Consider the following 20,255-nt stretch of genomic DNA (forward strand, 5'->3'; position numbering starts at 1 on the left):
TTGCGGGCTTGCCGGTGAGCCTTCCCTGAAGTTTGTTGCGTCGGTTTTGATGATTTCTGCTGCGAAAATGTGGATTATTCCAACTTTGGGCTTCGTTTTTTATATAGCTGGAAAAAGTCTTATTGTTGCTTCTTCCTTGGTACCACATTGATTAACAAAATCTTTTTAAAAAGATAATCAATCAGAGAGCCTAATGTTGCCGGCTGTGTTTCACTTCACCATGGCAGCATCAGCATTTGGTTCAATCGAGCGTACGGAATTGGAAATAAAATTGCTTCAAGCGAAATGATACAATAACACATCTCTCCATGGTATGAACTTAAGAGTTGTTAACCAAACAATTGAATGTGGGCTGAATAGCCACTTTTTCAGCTCAAGCAAACAGTATTTTACATTAACTTTGCTTTGACAAGTCGAGAGTTCGAACTTAGGACAAAAAAACATAAATAGTTATTCCACTCTTATTTCCATCCAACATAAACCATTGAACACAACAGTTCTAATGAGTCTGACTCAACCGACATGAAAACAAAGACCCTTTTTCGAACGCACAAGCAAACCAACACGACCTAACCTAGACTTTAAAGTCTAAACCGTAGACAAAGCAGAATCTCCTACAACAAACACAGCCCAGAAACTGCATTTCCTACATTGCTTCCACAACTCTAAAGCTTGTTGTTATACCAGAACACACCTTTGTTCTCCTCGCCTTCATCTGGCTCGACATAGATGCATTCCTTCACCTCTCTGAACATGGCCTTAAAAACTGGCGTCCCATCGAACTGGTAGTACTTTCCCAGGATTGGTTTGATCACCTTTGTTGCCTCCATTGCATGGTAGTGTGGCATGGTCGAGAACAGATGGTGTGCAACATGGGTATCCGTTATGTTGTGGAAGACAGTGTTCAGAATACCATAATCTCTGTCGACTGTGGATAGGGCGCCGCGTAGCCAGTCCCACTCTGATGAGTCGTAGTGAGGGAGGGAAGGGTGTGTGTGCTGCAAGAAAGTGATTAAGACAAGGAATCCATTAACCACGAGTAATGGACCACCATAGACACACAGAACCCAGGCAAGTCCTTTGGCCACAGACAGACGGTATAGCCCATAGGTGACGGCAAGAATGCCTGCATCAGACATGAATATCTGCGCACGTTCGCGATCAGAGTAGATAGGGCTGTTTGGGTCAAAGTGGCATGCAAACCGGTCGTAAGGCCTTCCAGAAACGTTGAACATAAGATACAGAGGCCAGCCTAGAGTGAGCTGGACAACAAGGGTCATGAGTCTGCCAGGTGGGTTGTTCATGTACTTGGCAGCCCAGCTGACCCCTGTCTTGACCTTGGGGACAAACACCTCATCCCGCTCGAGTGAGCCAGTGTTTGAGTGGTGGCGACGGTGGCTGTACTTCCAAGAGAAGAACGGCACTAGGAGGAAAGAGTGCAGGATTAGGCCGACGGTGTCGTCAAGCCATTGACAGTCACTAAAGGCATGGTGGCCACATTCATGGGCGATGACCCAAACACCAGTTAGGATGCAACCTTGACATATCCCATATAGAATCCAGGCAAAGTAGGAGAGTGGGTGGGGGAGCAGATGGATGTAGTTTGTGGCGACATAGTAAAACAGAGAGGCAATGACAAGGTCATATACGACGTAGGAAAATGAACGAGGAATGGATCGCTTGAAACAATGGGGTGGAATGGCTTTCTTGATATCACCGAGCGTAAATGGAGGCTTTGCGTGCGGAACTCGTTGGACAATGTCGGATTTTCCCTTCTTCTCTGCAGGGGGTACGGACATACGCCCTCCAGCACCCATTGTTAAGCGACCTGCAGAATTCAAGTGTTAGTCACTTTCAAAACACTGGCCGACTGAAACTTAATTATGTAACAACTATTTATAAGTTATATGACAAAATCAAAAGAATGTACTTTTAAAATCCAAATGCATCACGCCACTACATGAACAGTTCAATTGGCTTAAAATACCATTGGGCAATGGTAGTAATGTGCGTATTTATTATCATTCACTATGATTGAACAATGGTGACAAAAGGTAGTAATGTGCGTTTAACAACTATTTTATTAACATTGGGCAATGAAAATATTTTGGTAGTAGCTAATTCCATTGGATAATCACGTTTAAAAAAATAATGGTGAAAACATTCACGTTTCTAATTTTTGAGAGTGACGTTTAACAACTATTTTATTAACATTGGGCAATGAAAATATTTATAGCATGGAAGAGCAGGAAATTGAACTAATACTGTAACAAGTAGAAATAAAATAAAAAATGTACATGCTTGGCAACCAAGAAAATAAATCATTAATCCCTTAACTTAAGATATTAACTTCCAATACACCCTAAGGGAAGTATCCTAGAGACCTAGACAACTACAAGAAAGTATCCTGTCTAGATATCAACAAAGAAATCAAGCAAGATTCAATTAATATCATAACTTCTTAAACATCTAAGATACATCTAACACTCTTAATTCCACACGCTTACATTTATTTAAGTTAGCCTCACATAAGCATAGAGCAGAGTTTAAAGGATATCCACAGAACGATAAGCACAATATCCAATCAGAAGGGATCACCGGACCCAGTTTAATTATATGTAAATTTCTCTCATGCAAGATATTCTAGAAAGCACCCCTTAACATTTCTTTGACCGTGACTATTTAAAATAATTGATGTGACCATGGAAACTGCAGAGAAGGTGAATTTCAAAGATGTTGTGTTCATGCATTATAATTGGACAATCCAGCATGATTACAACACCACGCTCATTAAACAGTTGTTAAATTAGTATTTGTGGCCCCGGAGATAATTATTTGACTTAAAAAATAAGCAGCAGTTGTTAATACAGAGTGCAGCCTATATAGCATTGAATCCTTTATTGTCCGCCCATTTTCCATTGAAAACAATAGGAGCAATCACATCAAAAGGGTCGTTGGGCGATACTTGCTAGGGAAACAACAACTTTATGGACAAAGCAAGTCGGCTACAAAATAATAGTATCACATAAAAGGGAATATTACAGAATATTTTACACAAAAATAGATTAAATAAAACAAACCCAATTTTGAAAATCTCCCAGTAAACTGCAGATAGAATTTTAACTAAAAAACAAAAAAAAAATACTGAAAGCTGAAAGCAGACATGGCCACCAAGCAGTTTGTCCTGTCTGCCCATGTGAAAAGTTGAGGCTCTAATAAAATCCTTCCAACTATCAAACAATACATGTAAACGAAAGATGCACAAACAACTGAACAAGCTAAGTAATGAATATTGGAAATGAGACAATTGCTTAGAATGCACATATTTTATCTCATTAAGAAATCAAGTGAACAAGACAATAGATGAATTGCACTACCACATACATACTCTACAATGTTATTTTAAGATTTTGGAGCCGACTAAATTAAATTAACTTTTATTAGAGACTAGGAAAAGGCGACCCTAGCAAATGGTGGCCCAAAAATGAGAAGGCAGCATGCATTAGTGTCTTTTTTAACATAACATAAATCTTAGCACCAACCGAAACTAATAATGGATCCATATTTGATTTACTTTGCATCTACAAAGTAGGATTTTGTGGTAAAATACTAGAAATACACCTGCAAGAGAATCTGGATCTGCCAGCAGATCCCAGTCAAGGTGGATTAAAAATATAGTACTTCAGATTGTGCATGTACGTAATAACATTTGCAGTGCCTAATTGCATATACATTTTATGTCTGGGACTCAGAAAATTATTAGGAAGTAAGAACAGAAAAAAGTTATTTTTTCCTTTTTAATTTCCCACAGCTACGGGAAAGTGCAGACATGAAGGAGCTGTCGGAAACCTGAAAATCAGCCATCCAGACCCAAACTCATAGTCTGTAGATTCACAAATCAAACCACATTAACAGTATTTCAAAATGTGATTGCTAAATTCATGGACAGGGAAAAAGCAAACCAACACCCCCAATCCAATCCATTATTCCAGATTCAGCATCACTCAATAAATTCTCAAAAATCTCAGACAATCACATCCACAGCTAATCCAGATCTATCCGGTTAAATAAAATCGCCAAAATCCCCAATCGATTAGGAGCCAAACAACACCAATCACAAGAAATGTAGGCACATTTCCCCAATCCACCAAAAAAACCAGAGACAATCAACATTAGGAAACATCGAAACGCATTAAGCAAAAAAACGGAAACGAACCTAGAGAGGGAGGCGAGGTTTGTCAGTCCTGTTTGGGAGGAGGTGTATTGTATTGGGAAGGGGAGAGGTGCGGTGCGGTGCGGAGTGGCCGGCAGTGCACCACAGGATTATAAATAGAGGCGAGCTCACGTGAGTGACAAAACAATGGGCAACACCTCACTACTTAAATTGCCTTTTTCCCTCTCCCCAAATTGACGGGGCCCACTCCACACCAATGGGCCCCACCGAACCTAAATGCTGCTACTTGTTTTTGTTCCTTTTCTATAAAATTGCCGCAATTTTCACCACTCATTTATTTAGACTGACTTATAAAAATCTTTATATTCTAAGATTTCATTTATGCGGTATGCATTTGAATTTGTTGATATTTGTAAGGTTGCAAGACTCTTTACATTTCCTGTGGTATGCATTTGAATTTGTTGATATTGTAAGGTTGCAAGACTCTGTACATTTCCTAATCCAGGATAGTTTCACTTTCGAATATTACTTTTATAATAACATTTTTATCAGGGGCGGAGGGAGGGTGGGGCCAGGGGGCCCATGGTCCCCCACTAATTCTTAAAAAATTTAGGGGTATTTTAGTAATTTCATAATAATTATAATTTATAATAATTATAATATTAGAGATAGGTTTCAGCAAAATATATATGAATCGTGCCTATTAATTTAGCGTATTCATTATGTCGTTCCAATCCAAGTCTGAATTTAGCGTATTCATTCTGCCGTTCCAAGTCTGAAATCTGGTAAACTAGAACTAGGTATATTCAAAACTCAAATATAATTCAATTAATTTTTCTACATAGGTTGTTTTTTTGTTTGACTGCAATAATAATTCAAAGGGGGAGAAAGAAGATAGTTTATGTAATTCAATGGCTACGGACTACGGTGGTTCTGTAGTTGAAATTTTATAACTCCAATTCTTTATTAGATGTGTGTGTTAATAGTTTTGCATACAGAAAATATCAAATATTTTGAACTTAATCAGTGTTGACTATTTTTGTAGGTATATGGATCGTTATTTCAAGAAACTTTCTTCCGTTGATTCTTCATCAGTTGAACCTCCACTTCTTCAACCTCAAGAATTATCGAATGAAGATAAAAGTAAGGTTGATTTAGAGAATCTTCCAAGTGATCCAGGAGAACGACCTGATATAATGAGTTATCCACCAAATTTAATAGAACAAGTTCGCAGAGCTTACTTACTTAAAGGTCCGTGTCAACCACGTAATCATGATTTTCGTCCTACAGTAGATGGAAATCGAAAACGTAAATTTGTCTCACATTGGTTTGATGAATTTAAGGATTGGTTGGAGAAGCTGTTTCGTCTTGCACGGTATTATCCTTCTGAATTTTCTGAAGTTGCTTTGTCCGAGCTTAAAAGTCAACTTGAAAACTTTATTTTCGATGTGCGCATAGATGAAAAGTTTTCACAAATATCAGGAATCAATGGTCTTGCTCAAAAGATGGTTTCCACAAGGAAACATGAAGTTTCCAATGGTTTATTCATTAGTTAAGTTGTCATTGATCTTACCAGTTGCCACTGCATCAGTAGAAAGAGTCTTTTCAGCAATGAAGATCATCAAGACTTCTCTACGTAATAGCATGGGAGACCAACTATTGAATGATTGCTTAGTTCCTTACATCGAAAAGGATGTGTTTGTTAAAATTACCAATGAAACTATTATGCAGCGGTTTCAGAAGATGAAGAATAGAAGACAAATGTTATGATGTGATTGCATTTGACTTTTACATTTTGAACCTTATAATTTAATTTTTGTAATTTTTTTGAAGTTTAATTTTGGACCCCCCATTATGAAATCTCTGGCTCCGCCACTGATTTTTATACTCCCTGCATTTCATAATAGAAGTCCACAATTCAATGCAGGTTTTAAAAAATGTGAATAAAATTGAGTTGAAAAGGTTAATAGTTAATAGAGTTTGATTCCCACTTTTATATACTCATAACTCCCTACATTCTATTGTAGTTGAATTATTTTTCATTTTTTGACATTCAGTGAGAGCTGAGTCATTTCTTCTATTAGTAAAAAGTAATCTATTTTCTCACTCTTACTCTATCCTCTCCACTTTTTCCTCTATTTTACTTTATTATATCTATTTTTTCTCCCAGACTTTATTATTTATTTATCTGATAGGAGTACACTATACATCTCTTTCTTAATTTCCGTGTCGAAAAGAAATGACTCTATTATCGCATAACGGAGAAAGAAGTTTTATAATGCGATGTGAGTTAAATGAGTTAGTAGAATATTAAGTTTGTAAAAGTGAAACTAGATTATTATTGTAGGATGGATTAAAATGGCAAAAATGAACTCGTATTATGTGATGAAAGGAGTAATTATGGGATGAAAGGAGTAATATTGTTAGGATAACAATGCATTTCTTTTAATCTTTCTATATTCTTTTATTGATTTAGACCATACATAGTGGGATAGAAAAAAAAAATGGTGCAAATTGCAATAGGAGGGGCGTGGTTCAACCCGGGGCTGTTGTGGGGGAGCAGGGTGCAGAGTGGGTGGGGAATCTGGGGTTCCTAGAGTGGTGTAGAGTGGGGCAAGGTCTGGACAACAAACCAATTGTTTATTAGTACCTGAAATTTTTTTATTAATTAACAATTTTTTCATATGTAAATACATAATAATAAGATCACAATTTCTACTATAAAATTTCTCGCAAGTAAAATTTCATTTGGCTATTATTGTATATATAAAAATGAAGCTATGCAGCCAACTCACGCAAGGACTTATTAATTGATAATTTTAATTAAAATAATTTATTGATATTTTAGAATCTAAATTTTAAATTTAATTTTATAAAATTAAATATGATATTTTAAAAATAAAATAAAATGAAAGATGACAAAGGGAAGAAGAAGATAATTTTAAAATAATATCAGATTTAGTACATCATTGAAATAATATCAGATTGAAAAAGTTAAAAATGTAAAAAGATGAAATTGCTCAACAACCCAAAATGGCATTGTCGGGTGGAAAATGTCAATATGACCGCTTTTGAAATAAACCCTTAGTCCAAAGACTACTGTAGATATTTTTAAAATCTAAAGACTATTGGTGAAATAAACCTATAATTCATTGACCATTTTCGTAGTTTACTCTATTTTTAAAGTTCAAGAACTATTGGCATATATAACACAAAATTTAAAGACCAATTGTATACTTCACTCTCTTCTTCTATAAGTTTTTTCATTTATATATTTCACTAGTTTAAAGACCAATTATATACTTCACTCTCTTCTTCAATAAGTTTTTTCATTTATATATTTCACTAGTAACTTTTTTCTTCTATAACTATAGTAGTATTTGTCAAAAATATTTAGCGATAAAAAACTTCATAGTCCTCTCGCCGTCCATAATTAATACTCTTGTTTTTTATTTTGATCCATCTGAATTAATTTCATTTCGTTTTTGGTAGCATAGCTCATCTCGTTTTCTTAGAGCATCCGCAGCGGTGCTCGCTGGGACGGACGGCGTCCGTGCCGCTGACACGGCGCTGCTCGATGCATCGAGCTCGTCCATGCCGCTGAGCAGGTGACGTGACGCGTTTCTATTCGCCAACGGATTATCCGTTGGTTTTTTTTGTAAAAAATTTTGAAAATAATACCAAAAATTAAAAAATATATATTTTTAGATTCCCAAAAATATAGCCGTTTTATTACCGTTTTTTTAGATTTTTTTTTTATTTTTTATAGTTTTTTAAAACCCCAAAAACTTCAATAAATACACACATTCATCATCCATTTTTCACATCAAATTATCTCTCATTCATCTTTTTTCATACAACTCATCTACATCTTCATCTGCATCTTCCTCTCTCACTCAAACCCTCTCTAAAAATAGATTTCACCTAGGGGTGTCGAAACGGGTAGCGGGTATTGGGTACCCGCACACCCAACCCGTTACCCGTCGGGTTTCGGGTACCCGCTACCCGACATAAGCGGGAACGGGTTCGGGTACGGGTATTGAGTTTCAAGTTTTTGCGGGTATCGGGTATACCCGATACCCGCTTATATATCCGTTTAAATATAAATATTGTATTAAAATTTTTAATTAATATCCGTTTAAGTCTTTTTAGGTATATTTTTCTCAACATATCTAAATATGGTCACACAATCTGAATAATATTCATCAAGTTGGCTTTATATAATAATCTACTAAATAATATTATATCTGAATATGGTCAATCTATTCATCACTATTGAGCATTCTCAAGATTTATTCAATGTCCATTGTGTGACCATATTATAACCCTCTACAGAGACATCATTAGGACAATATTATTGTCATATTTAATCTATAGTAAGGCTGGTGGAGTTTTTGTTGTTTGTTGTGTGAATGAATATTATTCAAATATGTTGCGCCGAGAAGGATTGTAGCTGTCGGCGCCGGCCAAACAACTAGTTGAGTAAAATATACCTATTATTCAGATTGTGTGACCAACTGACCATATTCAGATATAAAAGCCAACGTGATGAATATATTTTAAACGGGTCGGGTACCCGTCACTGTGCGGGTCGGGTATCGGGACAAAGATTTTGGCTACAAACGGGTACGGGTACCCGGTTCTCCGGGTACGGGTACCCGCGGGTACCCGTTTCGACACCCCTAATTTCACCGATATCTTGGCTGAAGAGGAGCGTGAAGAACAAGAATACTATGAACAATATCGTGCCGCCTATGTAACCTATGTCGCCGCCACCACCCCGCCCCTCCTCCTCGACCAACTAGATCAATTCACCGCTACATACCTCGTGACCGGGAGGGAGCCAACGAAAGGCTCGTTGCCGACTATTTTTCCGACCAGCAGCGGTTTCCGGAAGATTACTTCCGGCGCCGTTTTCGCATGTCAAAACGGTTGTTTATGTGTATTGTCAACACATTGTCCGCCCGTATTGAATACTTTCAATCAAGTAGAGACGCAACCGGTCGGTAAAGTCTCTCAGCGTTGCAGAAGTGAACTTGTGCCATCTGACCTCTTCGACGAGTACTTGCATGTGGATGAGTCAACTAGAATCCTATGCCTCAAAAAATTCTGCGACGGCATTCGTTCTACTTTCGGTGAGGAATTCCTTCGGGCACCCACCACCGAAGATTGTCAACGGCTGCTTCATCTTCACGAAACAGTCCACGGTTTTCCCGGTATGCTTGACAGCATTGACTGCATGCATTGAAAGTGGAAGAATTGCCCGACTGCTTGGAGGGGGCAATACTTAAGCGGCCACAAATGCGGAGGCCCAACGCTTATCCTTGAAGCGGTCGCCGACTACCGCATATGAATTTGGCATGCATATTTCAGTGTTGCCGGATCCAACAACGACTTGAACATGCTCTATTCTTCACCACTCTTCAATGATATTTTGAATGGTGTAGCACCGACGATCGACTTCACCGTCAACGGAAATGCATACCACATGGGTTACTATCTCGCCGATGATATCTACCCAAGGTGGTCTACTTTCGTGAAGACGTTCAGCAATCCGCAAGACCCGAGACGGGTTCTTTATGCGCAACGTCAAGAGACTGCTCGGAAAGACGTCGAAAGAGCTTTTGGGGTCCTTCAATCCCGATTCAACATTGTGAAGGCCTTGTCTCGACTGTGGTACGTTAAGAATATCGCCGACATCATGTACACGTATATTATCTTGCACAACATGATTATAGCTGACGAAGGACCGAGGGCGGCTAACTTTTACGATGAGGATGAAGCCGGAAGCTCAACCGCGAGGTCTCCCCCACGCCGAGATGTGCATACGACGGTGGGTGAGAGGATCGAAACAAGACACACAATGCGCGATATCAGAACCCACACTGAGCTACAAGAAGACCTAATCAAACACATTTGGGCGAAATTCGGCCACGAGTAGTGGGATATTTTAATTTTATGAATTTAATTATGTAATTTTTAATTTTTAGGATTTTAATTATGTAATTTTTAATTTTTAGGATTTTAATTATGTAATTTTTAATTTTTTAGTAATTTGTAATGGTATCAGATTTTTTAATGCATTTTAATATTGTGGAAATGTTTTTAGTAATTGAAATATTTAAATTAAATAATGGAATAGTGGGACCCTTGAGCATGTCCTTACGGAAGAGCATGAATGTGGGTGTTGTGTTCTTAGGGAAGAGCAGGGAGTAAAAAACTAATAAAAATGGGTCTGAGCCCACATCCATGCTCTTTAGCAAGAGCACGGATGTGGACGCTCTTACTTTCTCTCCCTCCAATTTTCCCATTCTCTCACAGTATTCATTCACCTTCAATTAATAATATTATACCCATTTTTGTTCTTTTTACTTTATCAATTTACGTCAAAACACGTTCGGAGGGAGAACCACATTTTTTTCACAATTTACATAAATTGTGTTTTTACACTGCACGTTTTTCTCAATTAAATGATTATTGCAATTTTGATATAGATTTGATTGCTTTCTCATCTACTTCTCCTTGACTCGCTTCACATGATTGGAAATTCACAAACTACAATAAATCTCTCTGATGGGGTACGAACTAAACAAGCCCAACAGCAGTGACGGCCCATCAGCCCAAAGCCCAAGGAAGAGTATGAGTTCGGCATTACCAAAGAGTTCGGAGGAGTTCGGCATTACCAAAGAGTTCGGCCTCAGCCTACAGCTCGGTAAAAGCCAATCAATCAAGCTCTGCTCTCAGGTCGGCATCAAGCTCTACTCTCAGATCGGCAACCAAAGCAGTTCGGTCTCAGTATTCGACCGAACAAGGAGTTAGTGGACCCAGGCAGGATTTCCACAACTTCCAACACACCCACTACCACGTGGCGTCAACTCAGGCCACGATCTTAGGCCATGACCTACACGACATCCACGACTTAGGGTGGTGATGCAAGCCACGATCTTAGTTCAATATATAAATAGGACTTAGATCTGATAGAGAGGGGTTAGAATCTCTCTAGAGAAATAATCATATAGCAAGTCTGTGTTGTAAGCTGTAATTCGCAGATCAAGCAATACAAACCTGCCCCCGTTTCTCCCCGTGGACGTAGATTTACCTCAGTAAATCGAACCACGTAAAATTCTCTGTGTCGTAATTTATTTTTACGAGCATTCATCATCATCGAAAGCATTCATCATCATCGAAAATTCGCCGATTCATCACTGGCGCCGTCTGTGGGAAACAGAGAACCAAATTTGTGATAAAGCGAATTTTTGACCATTTTTTCAACCCAAAAAATGCATACCAGATCGCAGAGTACCCGTATTCCTGCCCGTGAGAACCAGGAGGAAGCCAATCCATCCCATAGGTCTGGAAAACAGCCTAGGGATAAATCCACCACCAGTTCTCATGGCGGAGGAACAAGCCGCTCCAAAAGCCGTCACACCGAGTCTTCCCAGCAGCCCGATTTGAACGAGGCTGTCAAGCTGTTTTTGGCTGAAAAGCAGGAGGAATTCTTAACCTTCCTGCAGAGAAGCCAAAAGCAGCCGGAGGCGAAAACGGCGGATTCTCCCTCTCCCTCCATACGAGACAGTCACTACCGCAGTAGTATCATGTCTTCCAGAAGAAAGAATCCTCGGTACCGGAATCACAGGAGAACTCCATCTCCTCCATACCGAAGAAATGTCGGGTTCGCCATGTACGGAGCATTGAGGACTCCGTTCTCGGACGATATTACCCGAACTCCCCTTCCACAGAACTACCGAACTCCGTCGATGACTTATGACGGGTTGGTGAATCCTCATGACTTCCTGGGACGCTATCAGTATAACATGGCGAACCAGGGTCTCAATGAGGTCCACATGTGCAAGCTGTTTCCCGAGCTGCTAATCGGGAACGCAAGAAGGTGGTTCGATAGCCTCCCTCAAGGCAGCATTAGATCCTACCGAGATCTAATGGATGCTTTCCACAGGAGGTTCTTTCAGAAAGCGGAAGCCAGAAGCACTTCGGCTCAGCTGCTTTCTATACGTCAAGGTCGCGACGAAAAGATCAGCGATTTTATGACGAGATTCCACAAGGAATGCCTACAAGTAGATAATCTCAATGATCTACTTGTCATTTCGGCATTCCAAAATGGAATCCTGCCCGGAGCTCTCTACAGAAAGCTCGTGGAGTGCGGTCCGCAAACAGCTCAAGAGATGTGGGACATTGCGGACAAGTTTTCTCGTGCCGATGAGGCAGACCGTCGAAAACGGTCTTTAGACAGCTCATCTAGAGAAGACAAAAAGAAGCCCGGTCATAGCGATCAGAGGCATCCTCGCCGAACACCTTCTCCACTAAAGGAGAGATAGCGGTCATCCGAGGTGATCGAAAAAGAGCAAGTGTGTTCGCAGATTGCGCTTAAAAGTGCCGAGCAATCAGTTCGGCACCTTCAAGCATAGCAATCACAGCAGCCGGAATCAGAGGCCGGCGAAATGACCGAAGTCACACCGGAGCCGAACTCGATGGTGTACGGCACTGAAGCCGTGATTCGGTTGAGATCGGCATATCCAGTCCCCGAACTCAATTTCTTCTCAGAAATGAATGGTGACGGACTGAGAGCCGAACTAGATCTTGCCGAAGAAAGAAGAGAATTGGCCTGCCTAAAAGCAGCCAAGTACAAGGAGCAAGTAGCCCGGTATTACAACCAAAGGGTGAAGAAGCTGCAATTTCAAGTGGGAGATCTCGTCTTGAGAAACAACGAAGTAAGCCGAGCAGAAAAGCTGGGCGAACTCGAACCCACATAGGAAGGTCCATATCGGGTGTCAGAAGTCCTCGGCAAAGGGTCTTACAAATTGACTCACGCGGCAGGAGCACAAGTACCCCGAACATGGTACGTTTCCAACCTCAAAAAGTTCCATTTGTAAGAGACAGTCCGGTCAGTCAGTCTTATGTGTTTTCTTTGTTTTTTACTTGTTCTTGTCTCTACGTGCGTTGTGTCTGTCTATGTGAGTGTCGTCTCTTACAAATAAAACTGAGGTATCTCGTTCTTCAAAGGCTGATCCCCTTTTTAGAACATACAAGCCAACGATTGTGTGTCAAAGCTTCTAAAGAGGATACAAGACCACAATTCAGCTTAAACAAGCAGTTCGTCTGAAACGAGCTGCAACAAGCCCACGATTGTGTGTCAAAGCTTCTAAAGAGGATACAAGACCACAATTCTGCTTAAGAATCAAGCACTTCGTCTGAAACGAACTGCAACAAAAGTCCGATTCTCGCGATAAAACTTGCCTGAATTAGGACAAGGGAAAGTCCAATCCACGCGATAAAACTCGCCGAATTAGGACGACCAAGTTCGGTCAAAGCAGTTTACCTCATAAGACCGAGGACGACCATGTCTAGTCAAAGAGGTTTACTGCATAAGACCACTTCGGTTAACTGGGAAAGTCCGATCCACGCGATAAAACTCGCCGAATTAGGACAAGGGAAAGTTCGATCCCGGCGACGAAAATCGCCAAATTAGAACACAAAGACGAGTCCGGTCAAAGATGTTTATTTCATCAGACCAAAGACGAGTCCGGTCAAAGATGTTTATTTCATCAGACCAAAGACGAGTCCGGTCAAAGATGTTTATTTCATCAGACCAAAGACGAGTCCGGTCAAAGATGTTTATTTCATCAGACCAAAGACGAGTCCGGTCAAAGATGTTTATTTCATCAGACCAAAGACGAGTCCGGTCAAAGATGTTTATTTCATCAGACCAAAGACGAGTCCGGTCAAAGATGTTTATTTCATCAGACCAAAGACGAGTCCGGTCAAAGATGTTATTTCATCAGACCAAAGACGAGTCCGGTCAAAGATGTTTATTTCATCAGACCAAAGACGAGTCCGGTCAAAGATGTTTATTTCATCAGACCAAAGACGAGTCCGGTCAAAGATGTTTATTTCATCAGACCAAAGACGAGTCCGGTCAAAGATGTTTATTTCATCAGACCAAAGACGAGTCCGGTCAAAGATGTTTATTTCATCAGACCAAAGACGAGTCCGGTCAAAGACGTTTATTTCATCAGACCAAAGACGAGTCCGGTCAAAGATGTTTATTTCATCAGACCAAAGACGAGTCCGGTCAAAGATGTTTATTTCATCAGACCAAAGACAAGTCCGGTCAAAGAAGTTTACTTCATAAGACCGAGGACAAGTACGATGAAATTTTTTCGCTAAGCTGTAAATACACAGTGTTAGAAGCGAAAACAAAAACAAAATTTCATTTTCAAATCTTGTTCGGCACACAACTCCGCTACCCTACAAGATGGCGTTACGCTATTACAAAGGACTATTCTACTGTCCAGGGTTGCTAAAGTTGAGCCATCTATTCACAAAATCCTCGTGAAGCTGAGTTCGGGCGTTCCAGGCAGCTGCAGAATAAGCAGGTCGACGAGATGCTCTAATCGACCTGCCACCTCTTCTCTGAGCCCGGGAAGCCCTAGCACCTCGGCGGCGAAGAGTCTCTTCACGAAGCATTTGTTGATCTTGCTCACTCATAATCACAGCTCCTCTACGAACTTCAGCCTGTTCTCGTCTTGACGTTTCCGGCTGTTCCAGAGTTCGTTGCTGACTTGGAGTACGGTTTTGAGCAAGTGAATCAAAGGTTTGATCTGGAGTGCGAGCATCTGTTGGCACGATATGCCGAAGGAATCTTTCTATGGAGGGGCGCCGAGAAAGAACAATGTTGTACCGAGAAGCCCAGCGCCGCAATGATGTCACGACTTGTTGGCAAGCCGAGCTCTCCAGCGCATTGTTCCTCCGGAGTACATTATATTCCTCCCACAGTTCGTCAACTCGACTCTGAACATCTGATATGGTCATTCCCCCGCGCACACGGATGTAATCCTCGTACGCAGTCCTCTCAGCAATGGTCGTATTCAGCTCGGCCTCCAGATCATTCTTATCGGACTCTAAGTCCTTATTATCGGCATCCAGCTTCACTAAACGAGCCAGAAGCTCGTCATTCTTCGTCTGATCGGCTATAGCTCTTTTCTCAGCTTCGTCTAAAGCCGAAGAGTACAGCCGCTTCCAGTGAAGTACCTCCAGCTCCTTGAGAGTTAAGAATACAAAGCAGCTACGTCAGTTCGGCATTTCAGCTTACCGAGCAGGTAGTAAACCACAACAGGAGTAAGAGAGTACGAAAGGCTATACGAAGACACAAGAGCAGAAAGAAGAATTTTTTCATTCATAAGAAAAAAAATTTTTCTATACAAGGAGGGCTTCAAGGCCATTTTACATAAAGGAAGAAACTAAACTAAGAGAAGGGAGACGAAATCATACTTCGCTAGCTTCGTCTCCACCTTCTCGGTGAGGTTCAGCTTCCTTCTCTGCTTCAGCTTCAGCCTCTGCCTCCTTGCTCTCCCCAGCCTGCTCGGCGCCACCGTAGCCGATCTGCTGCGTCTCCTGATCGGCTTCCTTCTCCGGATGCCCGGCTCGCTCGACTTCGGCCTCCCGCTCCAGCGGCTCACCCTCTCCGTTGTAAGTCGAAGCGGGTGAAACGGGTCCCACGGAGGCAAAGATAGCCTCCAGGTTCTCGTCCCGATCAGCTCGACAACTCCGGACTCGGTCTGCAGAAAGCAGGACCGAAGATGAAGCGAGCTCCTCAAGGAGCGGCAGATTCTGAAGCCGAGCTGCTATCTCTCGGCTGTACAGAGGCAGTACGACGTCGGCCCCCTGCTCGCCCTTATCGGCAATTAGCCTTACCAGACTACCGACAAAAGCCGAGAACTGGCTACTCAAAAAGAGTTTCTCCGTGTAAACACGGAGAGCCTCCCCCTGGGCAACCACGGCGGCAGCATCACTCCGTTTCGTCTGCTCTCGCTGGATGACGAGCTGGTTTTTGGCAAACTGAGCTTCATCCTGGGCCGAAATCCTAGCAGCTCTGGCTTTCTCAAAGTTTGCCTCGGCCTGCTCGGCCCGGTGACAAGCAGCCGCCAATTTCCTCTGCATCTCAGCATAGTCGTTGGACGCTTTGGAGAGTTCGACGGCGACGAGCTTGGAGAGCATATCGTTCCTCTGAAAATGGATAAGGAAAAAAGTCAACAGAGGGCACCAAAAATACAGGACAGAAGCCAAGCCAAAGAATCAAGAAGACAATTCACCTCGGCGAAGTCCGTGGGCCATAAAAATGGCTCACAGATATGCTCCGAAGGAGGCGCCAAGACCACGTCTTTCTCTGGCGCTCTCGGGGGCTTCTGGGTCCTCCCCTTCCTACTTGCCGAAGTCGACTCCGGCTTCTTTGGACCCGAAGAGGTCTTTTGCCTCTTCGGATTCTTCTCGGCATCAGGCGCCGAGCTGGTAGCCTTCTCTTTCTCCGGCTCCTCAAGCTCGGAGGACTTTCGGATAGCCTTATTCAGCATGAACACTGCCAAAAAGCAAGAAAACAAGGTTAGTTTTCTTCGTTAAAGCAGTAGAGCATAAAGATAAAGAGAAATCCTCACCCTCGGCCTCTTCGTCCGAAGACGAGATATTGAACACGAGGTCGCCCTTGACGAGCTCAGTTTCCGAATACTGTTTCCTAATCATAGGAATCTTATTGAGCTCGCCCTCGAGCTCGGCCAACGGTTCTAACCGAGGATGGGGAATCACGGACTTCGGCCTTCTCCAAGGAAAGCCCGGAGCCGAAGTCCTATTATAAAAAAAGAAACGGTTTTGCCATTTCGGCCACTTGGTTCTGCAGAAGGCCCTAAAAGGCTGTAAGGGGATCAAGTAAAACCAAGATCCCTTCCTTTTAAACTGGAAAAAATTAAGGATTGCCCTCAGAGACAGATCCTTATCTAGCCTACGCAGTTCGGCAGCAAAAGCCGATAAGTGCCTCCAAGAGTTCGGAGTCACCTGACCTAAAGGGAGTTGAAAAAAATCAAGAAGCTCTACAAAAGGTGGGGGAAGAGGAAAACGAAGCCCGCATTCTAAGCAGGCTTCGTAAACGGTGGCATAACCCTCCGGCGGGTCGTTAGCCCTATGATCATCGTCGGGAACCACCGCCTTCCCCCCAGGTAAAAAATATTTCTCGTGAAGGGATATCACAGTATCCTTACTCAAGATACTGTGAAAATACTCTACGGTCTTCTCCCCGGATTCTTTCCGGCTAGAAGACCCCTTATCCCCTTTCCTACCGCTACCCGACACCGAAGAAGAAGAAGAAGACATTTTTCTTACTTTTTGAAAGTGAAGAAAGTCTGAAGAAGCTCTTGAAAGTGGTGCGGAATTGGGGTTGCCGGAGCTGAGAACGGCGACCGGAATCACACCAATACAGATAGAACTCGTCCGAGGTGAAGAGGGAATGGGAGAAGAGTATTGCATTAATTTCTGAATGAATTACAAATTGAAGAAGCTACAGATTATAAAGCTATGAGCTAGTTAACTACTTGAATTGGCAGTTATAACTAACTCGTTCCTAACTAATCTTCATGCCACGTGACAATCTTCTCTCAGCTTCCCTCGAGTGTACACGTGTCATTTCAGCTCGTCTTCGGCAGCTCGTCTTCGGCAGCTCGTCTTCGTCTTTTACGTGTTATTTCAGCTCGTCTTCGGCAGCTCGTCTTCGGCAGCTCGTCTTTGGCAGCTCGTCTTCGGCTTTTATTCTACTAATCTCATTTCCATGCATCAAATCTCCCCCCCTTCAAGTAACCTTGTCCTCAAGGTTGAAAATGAGGGAATTTCTCCTGAATATCATGCAAAAACTCCCAAGTTGCGTCTTCGGGAAAGGAATTGGCCCAATGAATTAGCACTTGCGTAGCTGGATGATTTCCCCTCTTAACCAAGCGACGATCCAAGATTCTGACAGGTTCCAAAAAAGTCGAGTTTCCAATGACCGGTAAGGTGCCATGTAGTTGAGAAAGTGGTCCAGCCTTCTTCTTTAACTGAGAGACATGAAATACCGGGTGAATTCGAGCATCCGGTGGTAGAGCAAGTTTATATGCCACCTCGCCGAACTTGTCTATCACCTTGAAAGGACCAAAGTAGCGTGGACTAAGTTTGTGAAATTGTCTATCACGGAGAGTATTTTGTCTGTAAGGTTGGAGTTTCAAATAAACCCAATCACCAAGAACAAACTTGCGGTCCGAACGATGCTTGTCATGTTGTTGCTTCATCCTGTGTTGCGCTCGACCCAAATGAAATTTTAAAACATCCATCATAGCTTCTCTAGCGACCAGGCTTTCATCAATAGCCGTGTGGAAGGAAGTGTTGTACCAAAATTCTGCAAGACTAAGCCATTTGCTCCAAGTCGTAGGCTGATCTCCACACATACAACGAAGGTAAGTCTCCAAGCAACGGTTGACAACTTCGGTCTGACCATCAGATTGAGGATGGTAGGCAGTCGACATGTGAAGTTCCACGCCTTGTAACTTGAAGAAATCGGACCAGAATTTGCTCAGAAAAATCTTGTCTCGATCACTGATTAGTATAACTGGGAGACCATGGAGTTTGAACACATAATCCAAGAAAGCTTGAGCAACTGTGAGGGCTGAATAAGGATGAGTAAGCGGCATGAAGTGTGCATATTTAGTTAACCGATCCACCACTACTAATATAGTAGATTTCCCCTGTGACAGTGGGAGTCCCTCAATAAAATCAAGACTTACTTGCGACCAAGCTGCTTCGGGAATGGGTATGGGTTGAAGTAACCCTGGTGATGCACTATTGTCATACTTAAAGCGTTGACAAATATCACATTCTCTGATAAAATTCCGGATCTGCTTCTCCATGTTAGCCCAATAGAATAAAGAGGATAATCGTTTATAGGTGGCAAGAACACCTGAGTGACCTCCAGAGCTTGAGTTATGAAATAACTGAATGATTTTCAAGCGCAAAGCTTCATCTTTTCCCACTACTAAACGGCCTTTTCTTCTTAATTGATTTCCCAGCCATGAAAATTTAGAAGTGGACTTAGGATTCTGTTTGAGCTCAGTGATGACTGATTGTAGATCTGGATCAGACTCCCAAGAAGCTTGAATTAAGGGATAGATATCAGTAGCCACAGTGGTGATAGCCATACAAAAAATTTCAGATGAGTGTACTCTAGATAAGGCATCAGCAACCTTATTCTCTACCCCCTTCTTGTAAGTGATTTCAAAATCGAAAGCCATCAATTTAGAGAGCCAATTTAGTTGCCCCGGAGTGGAGAGTTTCTGTTTTAACAAATGACTCAGTGTCTTATGATCCGTTCTAACTTCAAAAGGCATGTGGCTCAAATAATGGCTCCAATGTGTCACAGCAAAAACAATCGCCAATAGTTCTTTATCATATACTGAAAGTCCTCTGTTTTTGGGAGATAAAGCCTTGCTAATGAAAGCAATAGGATGGTTATTCTGCATTAGAACAGCTCCAATGCCGTAGCTGCAAGCATCAGTCTCCACTACAAAAGGTGAAGAAAAGTCAGGTAATGCCAAAACAGGTGGAGAAATCATAGCCTTTTTTTAGATTCAAGAAAGCCTCCTCAGCTGTAGAATCCCAATGGAAAGCATCCTTTCGGAGTAGATCAGTAAGTGGTTTACAAATAACTCCATAATTTTTAACAAATTTTCTGTAATATCCTGTTAGACCAAGGAAGCCTCGCAATTGTGAAATATCAGAGGGAATAGGCCAAGTTTGCATCGCCTGCACTTTCTTAGGGTCTGTAGAAACCCCAGCTTCTGATATGATGTGTCCCAGATATTCAATCTGCCTCTTAGCAAATTCACATTTGCTGGCTTTAGCAAAGAGAGAATTTTCATGGAGCTTCTGAAAGACCTTCTCAAGATGGATCAAATGGGAGTCAATATCCTTGCTATACACCAATATATCATCAAAGAAAACGAGCACAAATTTCCTTAAGAACGGCCTGAAAATGTCATTCATTAGACTTTGAAATGTAGCAGGAGCATTTGTGAGTCCAAAAGGCATAACAGCAAATTCATAGTGTCCATCATGAGTTTTAAAAGCTGTTTTAGGTATATCTTGTGCTTCCATTCTAATTTGGTGATAGCCGGCCCGCAGATCTATCTTAGAAAAGAGTGTTGCACCCCTCAGTTCCTCTAAAAGTTCATCAATAAGAGGGATGGGGTATTTGTCCTTGATAGTAAGTTTATTCAAT

At 41.7% G+C, this 20,255-nt stretch overlaps 1 protein-coding gene across 1 annotated transcript; it reads right to left on the reverse strand.

Annotated features, from left to right (window-relative positions):
* Positions 1–427: 427 nt before the first annotated feature.
* Positions 428–4,366, reverse strand: LOC121798703 (delta(12)-fatty-acid desaturase FAD2-like). The gene is made up of 2 exons (XM_042197835.1): positions 4,217–4,366; positions 428–1,828 (listed from the first exon to the last, which is right to left on the reverse strand). The coding sequence occupies exon 2, from the start codon at positions 1,815–1,817 to the stop codon at positions 666–668; it is 1,152 nt and encodes a 383-aa protein (XP_042053769.1). The 5' UTR covers positions 1,818–1,828; positions 4,217–4,366; the 3' UTR covers positions 428–665.
* Between the last annotated feature and the right edge of the window lie 15,889 nt (positions 4,367–20,255).

The sequence above is a fragment of the Salvia splendens genome, chromosome 4, assembly GCF_004379255.2.
Source record: "Salvia splendens isolate huo1 chromosome 4, SspV2, whole genome shotgun sequence".
NCBI classification, from domain to species: domain Eukaryota; kingdom Viridiplantae; phylum Streptophyta; class Magnoliopsida; order Lamiales; family Lamiaceae; genus Salvia; species Salvia splendens.